General features: G+C 36.6%; 1 protein-coding gene across 2 annotated transcripts in view; it reads left to right on the top strand.

The window, feature by feature from the left end:
* The window catches only part of PCSK5 (proprotein convertase subtilisin/kexin type 5), a 199014-nt gene that overhangs the window by 8859 nt on the left and 176368 nt on the right, over positions 1 to 13787 (top strand). For both annotated transcript variants that reach the window (XM_071581350.1, XM_071581351.1), the window contains exon 2: positions 13461 to 13565. In XM_071581350.1, coding sequence (XP_071437451.1) covers positions 13461 to 13565 — 105 coding nt within the window. The remainder of the gene's footprint in view (positions 1 to 13460; positions 13566 to 13787) is intronic.

Below are 13787 nucleotides of genomic sequence, written 5' to 3'. Positions count from 1 at the left end.
TGCCATAACCCTGAGGACATCACATCTTAATTGTACTGAGCAACTCAAAATAATAGTTCATTTTAGTGTGAGGCTAGGTTTGTACAGCTGTTGATCCACTTCTATCTATATTGGATTTCATTTGCCATTTTATTGCCACTCACTTTTACACAGTCCTTCTGCAGCTCATGGACAGCCAGCTGCAGTCTTTACATGTGTCATGGCTGACATCTACACCTCATTGCTTCCTCCATTTTCCTTGTGTATTTTTTATAATGAAACAGTGTAGGTCCCAGAAGACGTTCTGCAGTGGAACCCAGTAGAATTCTATCAGGGACCTCCACCTGTAGGAGGAAGCTAATTGCTATTTAGTAAATAAATAAATGATTATTCCTAAGCTTTGTTTTCAGTCTTTTGATTGCTTAGTTCTGCAAAGATCTTATGCAGTGAGTTCTTAAATTCTTGAAATCTTTTGAAGTATATTGTCAGAAGCCTTTTGGAAGTTCAGCCAGAATGTATCTCTTTACCCATCTTTATCTGTATGCCTGACTGCTTCAAAGGACACTAATAAATTTGTAAGGCAGAATTCCCTGTGTTTTTTATTATTATTCCCTCGGTTTATTATTATTATTATTGTCGTCAACAACAACAAACTATACAAGTGGTGATTTTTTTATCCAAGTGTCCATTCATTATTTCTTAGTTTCTACTAATTTGTTTAGTAGTTACTTGGAAGTCTGTAGTGCTTCAGATCTCCTTTTAAAAAGTGACATGACATCTTTGTGTTGCTTTAAAATATGAAAAAAGGTTTTTTTAAATGAGATATTTTCAGTTACTTTAATTCACTGACTGTTTTTATTCAGCTGTTCCTTCCATATTCCTTCCCTATTCTGGGCTGCAGAACATGAGATATCTTATCTTGAGTAATTGATCCGAACTGAACTGAAGCAAACAAATCAAATACTAAACTTTGAAAAAAATCCAGTGCTTTTGTGAGTGTGCTGGACTCCAGTGAACCAAGCATGAATGAACAGCAATGGGAGGACTTTAAGCTGGGAAAGTTTCCCTACCCCTCTTGGAAATGAGTAGCACCTCTTCCCTCTAAGATTGGATTGCATGCATAATAAGCTGTTTTATCTTTAGAGCAACCAAGCCCTGCCCTGAACCACTGGTATTTTTATCAGTTGGCTGTAAGGACCAACTAATGCAGATACCTACAGAGTGGTCTCAAAACTCACATTAGCTTTTACCACTTTTAAGGTATTATACTCCATGTAGTGGCAGTTTATGAAAATCTCAATAGTTTCTTAGTAAGGATATCAGAAGTGCATTTGCATGTACCCCAGTTATATCTGGAAGGCTGAGAGACCAGATGTGTTCTGTCACCACCGCTCAAGAGCTCCAGCCCTAGCTGGCATGACAGTATTAACTGTTGCAAAAGACTGCTCTTTTGAAAGCTTTCTTTTAGATAAATATCATTCCAATTTTGTGACGTTTGACCAATTGCCGTTTCTTGCTTCACAAATATAAATATTAATCTGATACATTTAATTGCACAGTGGGTAGTTCTAGTGGGTAGTTCATCTTTCTGTTGCTTCTTATCCTATAGCACACTGAAAACAAATGTTTCAAAATTAAAATAGAAATCCATTTGTAAAGAACACATGGTTTTTATTCAATTCACTGCTATCATTCTAACTGACCATCTTTTCCCTATTTCAGTGTTTTGGTATTATATATTTAATATCAAGGTTATAAAGAAATATACAGTAGAAACTTTGATCCTTTCTCCAAGAAAAAAATTCTTTCATTTACACAGCTAAGCATTCGCTCAGCCCTCAGGTTGTAAAATTCTGCTCTCCAGACAAGAAGGCCATCAAGGAATGTTCTTGAAATGTGTGAAATGGATAGTGTCTGAAATGGGTAGTGTCTGAAAGCTGTAAACTGTTTTTCATTAGTTTCAGTAAATTTAGATATTTTGTTATGAAGTGGATATCAGCTCTTATTGGCTTTTCTCTGCAGTGTGATGTAATTTTGAAGCCTAAATTACTTCTTAATTAGTTTAACTGTGTGTGGCTCATCTTCACGAACGAAGATTTGGGAAGAGCTGTCCCCACGTGGGTGTGCCCTTCCAGCCTGCGCAGTGGATTTTTTTTAGGTGAGGCTCAGCGTGCGCAGAACTGGCCTCACCGTTTAAGTCCTGAGGTTCATCTGCCACGGCCGAGCGAGCTTGGACAGTGACAGTGAAGTCCTCAGGACTAGAACCTACAGCACCCGACATTTCCCAGGAGGTCTCCCATCCAAGTACTAATCCGGGGCTGACCCTGCTTAGCTTCTGAGATCTGACTACACTTTATCTAAAATGTAGGCCCCACTGAGGTCTGGATTAAAAAGAGTAATTGTTTCTTCCTTTAGATCATATTGCAGCTCCCATGAAATACAGTGAAATTCCAATGAGTTCAGTGAAAGCTGATTTGCATCTTCCACCACTATGAAAAATGGTACAGCAGGAGACACCTGTGTATGTCTGAATTAATGTCACTTTTTTGTTTTGCTTTTATTGTTGTGATTGCAACTAGCTATTTGAAGTGGAATATTGTGAGCCTGTGCTAGAATTAACAGTCCATTGGTGTGCTGTAATACTTTTGAAATACTAAATGTTAGTTACGATGATGTTGATGTTTTATTTCTTACTAGGGTTGAATGCTAGATAATACAGTCATTTTGGGGATCATTTTTTTGGTCTCATTTGCTTACTTACTTGCCTTTAAGTGTATCTTTAGATCCTGCAGAAGAGAATTTTTTCTGTTTTCATACTATTAAACTTATGAGTTGGTTTTGCTCTAGTTGTCTTATCAAAGTCAATGGGATTACATGTGGATGTGGAGACTGCTTATATAAATAGAGGATGCTGGCAAACCTTACTTTTGCACAAAAATGTATAAACTTTTGTACAGCTCTAGCTTACCAAATAAGATAGATGAACTTGTTAGTAACATGTGTGGTTCTGCACAGATTGTATACTTCTCTGTATTTGGCTAAGAATGTTATACAGCATGGAAGATACCAGATTTTGCTAAAGTTGAGGAAATAAAATCTAGGTTCACTGTATAAGAGTGTTGGATTTAGTGCCTAGACACCCCACATAGGCGAACTTAACTCAGTCTTAGGTATTCCCGTGAGTCACTTCTTTATTAGTCTTTGGTAAATTATATTGGTGATAGAAGAGGAAATTGCTTAAATTAAGTCTCATGAGAAAGTCAGTTAAATAAAAACATTGTATTTACTATAACCAATAGAAGCTGAATTCAGGTTTGTAAGACAAAGTACAGCATGAAAAGGTTTATTGCTGGCAATATATCCACTGGAAACAGTACTACTAGTTTAGTTCACTACATTAGTTATTTTCAATGTTACAAACTCTTGCTAATAATGTGCTTGCTAGTTTTATATTGATGTTTAAATAACTGAAGAGGTTTAACAGTATTCCTAACTTAGTGGCAGTTCTTAAATCTTTTAATCATACAAGTAACCCTGTTATATTTGACTGCTCTTGATTTATGCCTCTGAAATTCATTAGCTTCAAGAATTATTTCTAAATTGCAGTTGGATCCGATTGGAATTGGGCAGATGTTTACAAGTTTCAGGACTAGGATGACGCTTATTAAATGTTTCATGATCAAGATTTAAAAGGAAATGAATATGAACATTCTTTGCTGTGACACTTCTCTTGTGGTAGTTTGTTAAAAAATAAAACCTATTTTTAACTACCCTTTATACTGTTATCATGAATGAAACAGTCATCAGAACTTTGTCAAGTCTCATGCTTTATTATAATTACATATCGGAGAGCACTGGTGAAGAAATATTACAAAGAAACTATAATCCTTAAGTCTGGAGTACTTAGTAATGTATGAAATATGGCAGTTCCGTTTGCTACTTAAATAAACATGCATGATACGGCATGAGTATGCATCCTCATTTGTCTTGTCATTTTACTTTTGTTCAGTGATACAACATGAAATAGGAGTGGAAGTCAGTAAATAGTAACAAAGCTCATTTCAGGCAATGCAGTATGTCATTTAGAGGTACAGAGTAGTGAGATAGGAACAGGAAAAAAAAATCAAAAAGCAGTGGCAATCCATTTGACCCCATCAGAATGTTAAATGTATTTGTTTCTTTTTCTAAGACTTCATTTATGGAGGAAGCAAACATTTCTGTACTGGAACAGTCTACCCAAGAAGCATTTGCATATCTGAGGCAAATGGTGTGACTCTTGAGGATTGTCCTGTGCAGGATTAAGAGGTGGACTTGATCCTTGTGGTTTCCTTTCAATGAGGCATATTCTATGATTCTGTGATATTGCCTAGCAGCTTCTTTGCAGATAAAAAAATATGTTTGTTATGGCTTGAACTTGCAAATGCATGATTACTGCATTGAAGTCACTTGAAATACTGCAGAGGTTATTTTTGTTTCTTCAACGTAATATACAGTTTGTTGCACTCCTTTTTTTGCTTGCAGAAATAATGCTTCACAAAAAGGGGCATGAACTACCAGTTTGCATTACATTGCTCTCTGAATTGAAAAGAAAGTGTAGAAAAGATTAATGGGAATGAAGGCAGTAATGGGTTTCCTTTTGAGAATTTTCATGAAAAATTTTATGTTGCCCTGGAACTGCACACTCACAATCACAGGTTGCTGACCAACTTCGCATTGTTTTATTTGATAGGGACATGAACTTGCCAATTGCTGCACTGTCCCATTAGGCAAAGTTCACAGTGACACTGGGGTTGCAATTATTAATGCCTCTCATTGTACTTGAATTGTAACATTTCACGTGACAGATGTGGAAATCTCCCATCAGATGTTTTAGGTTAATATATCTGTTGGAAGACCAAACCTCTATTTCATACAAAACCCTGCCCCCTACCACTCCCTGCATAATAATTAAAGACTCTGTGTTCGTTAAATTTTAGCTGCTTTTGTGAATATTGTTCTAATAGTCACAACTTGTTCATCAATCTTGGACAAAAGGTGGATGAAACCCTTACTGGCCTTGAAAGAAAGTTCTCAAGTACTATAGTGAGGGGTTTTTTTTCTATTTAATGTTTGAATAATCAACACAGTGTCCAAATATCTTCAACCTTCCACATTTTATTAATTCTTAACATCACTGAGGGCACATTTGTATGCCTTTATTTCCATGGAAGTGGTGCCACATAGCAAATACACAGAGGGTGCTAATGCGCAGCACACCTCAGCTCTTGTCCTCCCATAAACACTGATGTGTGTTCTTCTCAGAGCTACAACATAGAAGAGCAGGGGCCAAGCTCAGGCCCTGCTTCCATTATAGGTTTTGGAAGGAATATATGTATTTCCTGTGGTCTTCTGTTTCCTGTGGGGTATAGGAACAGTTCTCTTCACTGCTTCTCTATGCGGGACTCAAATATCATTTTCACCTGGTCTTTTTTCAGGCAGCTTTTTCTTACCTTTATTTACCTAACAGGTGTCTTGGGATTTATGTTTTTATCATTGGGCTTCACTGTTTTTTTCCCTGCACTTTTTGAAATAGCACTGTTTTTAATTAAATATGATCAAGGTATATTTTTATTTTAAAGAAAAACAGTTAACCTCTCCCACTTTTCAGAACTCAATAAGGCAGAAAGTAATTTCAACAATAGGATTTATACAAATACATAATCTAAAAAAAAGTTGCCACAATCCTCTTTGGAAGGATTGTTCATTCTGTATAGGATGAAATTTATTAAAGTTTATTAAATTTCTTAAATTAATAAATCTTAGTGTAATTTAGCATGTAAGAATAAGCTATGAGACAGTTCAAATTTACATATTTTAATATATAAAATCTTACCTCCTGATTTGTCCTAAAAGTTAATTGTGACCTAGTTATACATGACAAAACATTTTGTGGTTTTTTTAATGAGGTAAAACATTTTATGTGGCTATTTTGTTGTTAATTTTTTCTCTTTGTTTTTCCAAGTAATTCTACATGTTAAATAAAGTTACAAAAAAAGCACTAAAGTACTCTGATCTCAAAAACCTGGTATTTCATTTGACAGTGTTTGTTTTAAAATACAACTGTACAAAGTAATCTTTATGCAGAAGGTATGATGTAGGAAGCTTTTTCCAATTTACCTCAACTTTGTAAAAGTTACAGATCAATTAGGAGTTTCAAAGGAAACTTCATTTATAAATACATTTTATAATATATTTTGAATAGAACATCTATTTAGAGAAGTGGTATTTTGATATTTAAAAATATTTTAGAATAAAGCTAACTAGGAATTCAGAATTCTACATTTAAATTTAGATTTTAGTTTTAATAACAGTTTAGAATTGAGACTATATGTATGTTTAGATTATATTCTGGAATGCAGTAGACAAGAAAAACTATGAGAAAAACTATTTTTCATAGAGGTAATCCAAAATTAAATACAGCAACTCATGTAAAGAATTTCCAGTGCACATTGAAATGTTCTTTTGATGTTCTTTATAAGGTGCATTTTAATTTACTTTAGCTACAGTAGTATTTGCTAGAATTGTAAAGCTGCCTAACATATAGATAAAAATGCAAAGTCACATTAAAATTTTCAAAGAGACGGTGAAAAAAATCTTAATTTTGATATTGAATTAGAATGATATCAAGACTTATAATTGACTTCAGAATCTATTAACAAAGGCACATTAAAATTTAAAGGCTGAAGTTTATTTTTCAGTTGAAAGAGTTAATGTGCTACTTTATTTTAAATGCAAAATACAGCAGTATGTAAGCAACAACAGTGACATTATCTGAAAGAAAATAATGCAGAGCTACTTCATTTTAATGGCAGTTATTAATTTTTGACATTAGCTGTTTAAAAAGCCAAACTCTACTTTTCTAGCTCAAGTTAAGTGCTCAGACAGAATTTCTCCATTCAAATAGCTGAAACATAAATGAAAAATACAAAAGAAGTCTGGAGTGGTATATTTGAATTCAGTGAGTTCATATGATTTCTTCCCTATTTAAACAGGAGAGGGCATGGTTAAGTGGTAAAGTTATTAGCAGGTTCCTACCACACCAAAGAGATGCAAACTGATTTATTTCTGTGGAGATTGTGATGTTTCTGCTGTAATAGCCATGTATCTTTTTTAATTTATTTGCCTGGTTTGCAGTTTTGGGGTTTTTTTCATATGTGGCTGGTTCAGAAGGGAATCTCATTTTTCCAGCTGAACTATCCTATCCTCCAGACTAAAGATCTAACAAACTGAGCAAGAATTCTTGATTACAGTATGGGATTTTTTTCCATCTAGGAGACTTAAAAAATGCTTCAAGAAGGAGAGGTGTATTTCACACCAAGCCCAACATTTTCAGACTGTCACTATTTAGGAATGGCAGCATCAGTTCCCTTTAAAACAAGCCTGAAGGAAAAGGAATGTGGGAGAAGCAAAGATATGAACTGTCAAGTTAGGCTATTCCTACCTTGAGCACAAAAAGAGATGACTTCACAATTTGGGCTGTTGAATTTGTTAGTTAATTTGGCTTAAAATAGTGGTGAAAACTGGGTTATTTGGGCATTTAAGCACAGCAGGAATTCAGGCTTTCAGAGTCTGGGTTGTATTTGAGGTGACAATCGGTGTTTATGCCGACAGCACCTTCATTCTGCTGTTAGCTTGAATTGTTTTACTTAAGTAATTTTGGGCACTGTACCCCGCCTGGTAGATATTCCTCTAACAAGCAGATTCAGACTGTCTCTAATAGAGTCTAAATATCATTATTTCATTTTTTAGACTACTAATGAGAGCAGTATTATCTTGCCACTGCAGTTCAAGATGACCATAATGCTCAGTAGGGGGTTTCAGGTTTTTTGTTTGTTTGTGTTTGGTTTTTTGTTTGTTTTGTTTCTGTGTGTTACCTTGTTTGTTTAATGCCTGTAGTAATCCACGCAGCAGGGTAGTGTAGGATATCAACCCAGCGGGTGGGTAGCAGACAGTCTAAGTAAATGGATAGAGGACTTGTCTTAAAAGTTGGAATTTTAGATTTCAGGCTGAGTAAAGTCTGGAGGGCCTGTGCTTACTTCCTCTAAATATTCCATGAACTGATTTTTGTGAGAGCCACAAGTTGGCTAAAACGGAAAGGGGTTCAATCTTTCACTACAATGAGGTGAGAGTATGTGGGCAAACCTTCCTATTACTTCTCGTGACTGACACACAGTAGGTGAAATTCCCCATTATTATGAGAAAACAACAGAACCATAAAAAGCTTTCAAATTGAGGTTGTATCTGGGAGAGAAAGAGCCCCCATCCAGTCTGCAGCTCAGATGGGGCAGTAGCTCTGTGGCTATCCTTGTGGTAGTTGCTTTTCCAGCCTCAGTGTGCTAGAGATCTATCAGTGCTGACACAAGAGTGGGGGGTTTGGGCAAGAGAGGTGGAGTTTGGGAAAGTGTGGTCACTCTGGAAAAAAACCATCCCAGCTCCCACAAAAACTCCAGTACATAGTTTTTCTTTTTACAATAAAAATCAAGTTTAGGTTCCAGGCCTTAAATCAACATGTTCTTTCCAGATATGAGTGCTTTAATTTGACCAGGTCATTGAACAGCTAGTAGCCTCTACAGAGCTTTCTTGTCCATAAATGCTGAGATGAGAACCCTGGATTTAAGGTTCTTGGTACTTGATTAAGTCCAGAGGGACACAAGAAGGAAAAGGTGTGGCAGTTTTCTGTAGTATCAATGAACCTGTAGCTAAGAAGAGGCCCATGGGGATCAGTAATGGCTATGGGCTCACTGTGTGAGCTACTGCATGTAAAATTTAAGTGCACCTTTCATTTGATCTTGTTAAACTCCATGAGGTTCCCATAGGCTCATTTTTTGAGCTTGTCTGGGTCCCTGTGGATGGCATTGTGTCCCTCGTGTCAACTGGGCCATTCCGGGGTTCTATGAAACATGAAAAATGTTGTCACATTATGCAGACTACACCAGAAATGATTTTTCAGAGAAAAATGAAAATGCTTCAATCTGAAGAAATTTAAAAGTTTGAAATAGATTTGAAGTGATTTTTTTTTAAAAATGAGATGATAATAGTAAACCTTGTAAACTTTCTTCATCTCTCTGCTTTTGATATTTTCTTCTTTAGCATTTTGGGATTTTTTGCAAGACAGGAAGAATCATATCTTCAACCCTATGTGTAATACACTGATGTGCCTATATATAATGTTTTATGTTCCAGGTCTATACAGGGTGTTTCTGTGCTTCTTTGGCTTTTCTAGTGCTTTATAGAGTTCAGAACCGGATTCAGATCTTCTTTTCCAAATCCATTTGAACCAATGTAATTAAAGACTGGAGAAATGGGGACCATTACAATATATCTTCAATTCACTGAGTCAGCAGCATATTGTTTTCCATTCAGCCTACTAGAAGAAGAGCACTTTGCAGCTGCAAAAAGAAAAAGTTGACTTACAAGCTAAGATGCAAATGATTATGGATAAAAGGATGATAGCTACTGTTACTTTGTAGGAGATAGTTGGTGTGACTGCTTGTAGGGTGCTAATTAAGGCGTATTTAGAGTTGGAGGCTTAGCCAGATCACAGAATTGAGTACACTGCTAGGCTTGATAGGGCCAGTAGAAAGAGCATCCCTAGGTTTAAGTTGGTTAGGGAGAAAGGAAGGGGAAGTGGGGTTCAGGTTGTGATTGCTAGGAGGAGGGCTAGTATTGGTATTGTGGTAAAAAGGGATGGGGATGAAGTGGATGGACAATAGATAGGTTCTTTGTTTTATGCCATCTGCTACAGGCTGCAAGAGGCTGAATGGCCCTACAATATAATAGTTGAGAAAATGTGTGAATTTTAAAGACATACGAAACAAGAGCCAGCCTTCCTCAACTTGTTCTTGAAACACGTTTCTTCTATATATATTGTCCTTTTCATTCCTTGACAATTATGAACTGAAGCTGTAGATCTCACAATTTTAAATAATCACTGTTATTAACTTTTATTATCTAAACCGCTAGTGCTTGGAAGACATGGCATTGCAATTACCACACATAATTCCAAGGCCTTAATTCTATCTCTTCAGGCCAAGGTCTCAGAGGGAATACAGCCTTGAAGGATTGCAAAGCCTCACACTGTCCTACTTGGGCTGGAAGGTAGGACATGCAGATCCCTCCAGTCTCTTCTAATAGAAGCTAAACTATAGGACCTCCAGGAGTGCAATTAGGTCATCTAAATTTGCCATTTTGATGTCCTCAGAGTGGTCAGTTGTGGTTAGCCTTCAGTAAATAACTAAATAAATAAAATCCTCAAACTAGTGCAAAACAAAACCCTGGGTGACGTTGAGATGTTTGTAGCAAAAAACAGGATAGATCCTTATTTTCCCTATAATATGTATTTCTATTTATCAGTGAAGAGGTAAAATAGTTACCTGTGTGAGCCGAGTCCTTTCAGTAATGTGTATGCTTGTGTAGCTACACACTGACAAAAGTAGTGGGTTTCTAATTTACTCTGTAGACAGCAAGATCTATAAAAGTTCAGTAGCCTTTGTAGAGTAGCCTGGTATGGTGAGTATGTATTTCAGAGGTCTCTGAGGAATTAAGAAGCAAGAATAGCATCACTTCCCAGCAGTTAGCACTTCAACCCTGCTTGAGGCTACTGATGAGTCTAGGAAATATCGAGGAAGTAAACGATTACATCCCTCTGTCTCAGGGTAGCATGCCATTATTTGTACTTGTGCTAAGCCTGGAACCAAACTTCACTGGTTGATATAAATACTTAATAATTCAAAAAGGGTGTAACAGCTACCTGATATTATGGAACGTGCTACAGGCTATTAAAATCATAATAAACTTTAGAAATGAAGTGAAAAGTAGTGGAATAGAAAAGAATGGAATGGAATAGAATTGGATAGGATAGAACTGGAAGGGATCTACAGTGGTCATCTAGTTGATTGAGGGTTGAGCAACACTTACATTATGTTATTAAGGGCATTGTCCACGTGTTTTTTAAATACTGACAGTCATGGGATATTGATGAGCTACCCAGGAAGCCTGTTCCACTGTTTGACAACCCTCTTGGTTAAAAAATGCTTCCTAAAGTCCAATGTGAACCTCCCTTGATGCCGCTCTGAAGCATTCCCACACATGGTATCCCTGGATTCCTGGGGAAGAGATCAGCACCTCCCTGTCCTTCTGAGAAAGCTGTAGAGAGCAATAAGGCCACCCTTCAGCCTCCTATTCTCCAAGCAAGACAAACTCAGTGTGCTCAGCCCCACTTGACAGCCATGCCTTCCACACCATTCACCAGCTTTGTTGCCTTCCTCTGGGCACATTCAGGGACCTTCAAATCCTTAAACTGTGGGCCCCAGAACTGCACGCAGTACTCCAAATGAGGCCCACCAAAGCTGAATACAGTGAGAGATAACCACATCCTTTGTCTGGCTGGTTTATTCAGAGTTTGACACACCCCAGGATGCTGTTTGACCTCATTGTCTGCCTGGGTACATGGCTGAGTCACACTGAGCCTAATGTCAGCCAGCACTCCCATGTCCCTCTCTGCAGCTCTGCTCTCCAGCTGCTCCTCTCCCATTTTACACTTGGGTCTGGCATTACTTTGTCCTCACTGCAGAATTCAGCATTTCAACTTTTTAAATTTCATTCCATTAATCATAGCCTAATGCTCTGATCCATTCAGATCTCAGTAAAACAAAGTGAAGACAATACCATGCAATTAAGTGTGTGCTTTTCTTGGAACATGAGGTCCAACTTTATTCCATCCTTTATGATTCTGTGATAAACTGAAGACATGTGAATTAGGTATTCAGACAATTTCCTCAGTGTTGTATTAACTGCATGCCCATCTCTATTTGACTCAAGAGAGTCAACACCATCTTCCACTTTGGTATCATCAGGAAACTTTACTTCTGTATCCAGAGTGTTAACAATTACATTGAGCAGAACTACTTGGACTGACCCCTGAGGAACTGCTGGGGTGACTGGTCACCAGCCAGATGTAGGCCTGTTCACTACAAATAGGTTCATCCATGCTCCAGAGTTCTGCCACTTCAGCTGGAGTTAGTTGCCTTTCAAAAAGCAGGCAGCAGGAAAATTATTCCAGTGCTAATATGCTTTAATTAGGCTTAGACAAACCAATTCCGATTTCATTTATGATAAACTGATTTGTTTTAACACACTGTTTTGTTTGACTTAAACTAAACATAAGTCCCTCTTCCTGAAATGAAGATATTGATGGACTAACTGCACATATTGGGGTTAATATTCTGGACCCTGTTGCAGTTTTCCCCACTAGGCAAATGCATTTAAATTGTTGATATTTTCTATCCATATTTTTTAGCAGTCTACTTTGATACTGTCTCGAGATTTTTGTTTTCTCATGTTTTAAAAGTATATTCTTGGACTTTTTCAGTAACTTATTTCCATTTCTTTTTGAGTCTTTACTGTTGAACTCTCAAGTTTCCTACATGGGTGTTCTTATAGATGCAAAATTCAGAATACTGTGGAATTATTTTAAGATTAAATGATTCCATTCATCTCTATTTGCAAAACCAAGCCTATTTCCTGAGGTCACTTTGAGTTTCAACTTGAAATAACAGTAAGCTCAATTGTCCCTTTTTTCACTCATCATTGAGGAACTTGAAACTGAATTATTAAGTGTCTTACAAGATTTGCAGTGCAATAGTAGGTCAAATTCCAAATGATTTGGAAAGACATTCTCCCACACACAGTGAGACTGAATGTTTGTTTATAGGTGAGTGAAACTGAAGTTTCAAGTTATGAATGTTTAGATATTGATGACTCTGGAAAGGAAAATTTCAAATTGTGAAGGCCATCTTAGTTTAATATTTATGTTGCTACTGTGTACTGAAGGGATAACTGAGAAGCATTTGTACCATGGTGAAAATTGCTGTTTTGCATTAATTGTTTGTACCTTAAGCAAGTTGTTATCCTATGAAGTTACCATTCCATCTTCCTTTCTTCTTTTTTGCCTGCATGTGGTAGAAACAGAAAGCTATTCTTATTATATAGTATGTTGGTGTGAATGTCCTTTTAGAATTTAATGATATAAATAACCAAATCTAGCATATTTTACAGTACATTTCCTTAAGCAAACTAGCTGAAATGCTTTTTAATAACCCTATAGCCATTTGATGATTGAAATACTTGCCATTTGAAGACAGTTTGGAAAGATATTGATATAGAATTACTTAAAATACTGTGTACAAATGAAATATTAAAAAGGTAGATACAGCCACATGAAGTAGATCAGTTTTATAATCTTTGGTCATGCAGTTGTTGCCTGAAGGATACTCTGTCTATTTCATATTGTATTTCCTTCTTTTGAAAGATGATCAGTGGGTTCAAGTGACATTTCAGCACACAGGAAATTGCATAGTTTATAGACATTAAGAAATGAAAAACAGAAAACCAGTTTTCATAACTTAAATCTCCCTCTCCTTTTTTCTTCCCTGCTCTTGCAGATTGGAACACTGAAGGATTACTACCACTTCTACCACAGTAAAACAATTAAAAGGTCAGTTCTGTCAAGTAGAGGTACCCACAGCTTCATTTCAATGGAACCAAAGGTAAGAAAATCTACATATGTGTCTGAGTAGAAAGTATTTGCATTTTTTATAGGAAATATTATGCCATAGGACATTCATCTGAATGGCGTACAGCATTACAAGAATTGACACACTATCTGTTTTCTAAGGTTCTGCTTTTCATTAAAACAAAGTGAAGACAATACCATGCAATTAAGTGTGTGCTTTTCTTGGAACATGAGGTCCAACTTTATTCCATCCTTT

The sequence above is a fragment of the Pithys albifrons genome, chromosome Z, assembly GCF_047495875.1.
Source record: "Pithys albifrons albifrons isolate INPA30051 chromosome Z, PitAlb_v1, whole genome shotgun sequence".
Classification (NCBI taxonomy): domain Eukaryota; kingdom Metazoa; phylum Chordata; class Aves; order Passeriformes; family Thamnophilidae; genus Pithys; species Pithys albifrons.
This window is presented reverse-complemented; position numbering and strand designations above follow the sequence as displayed.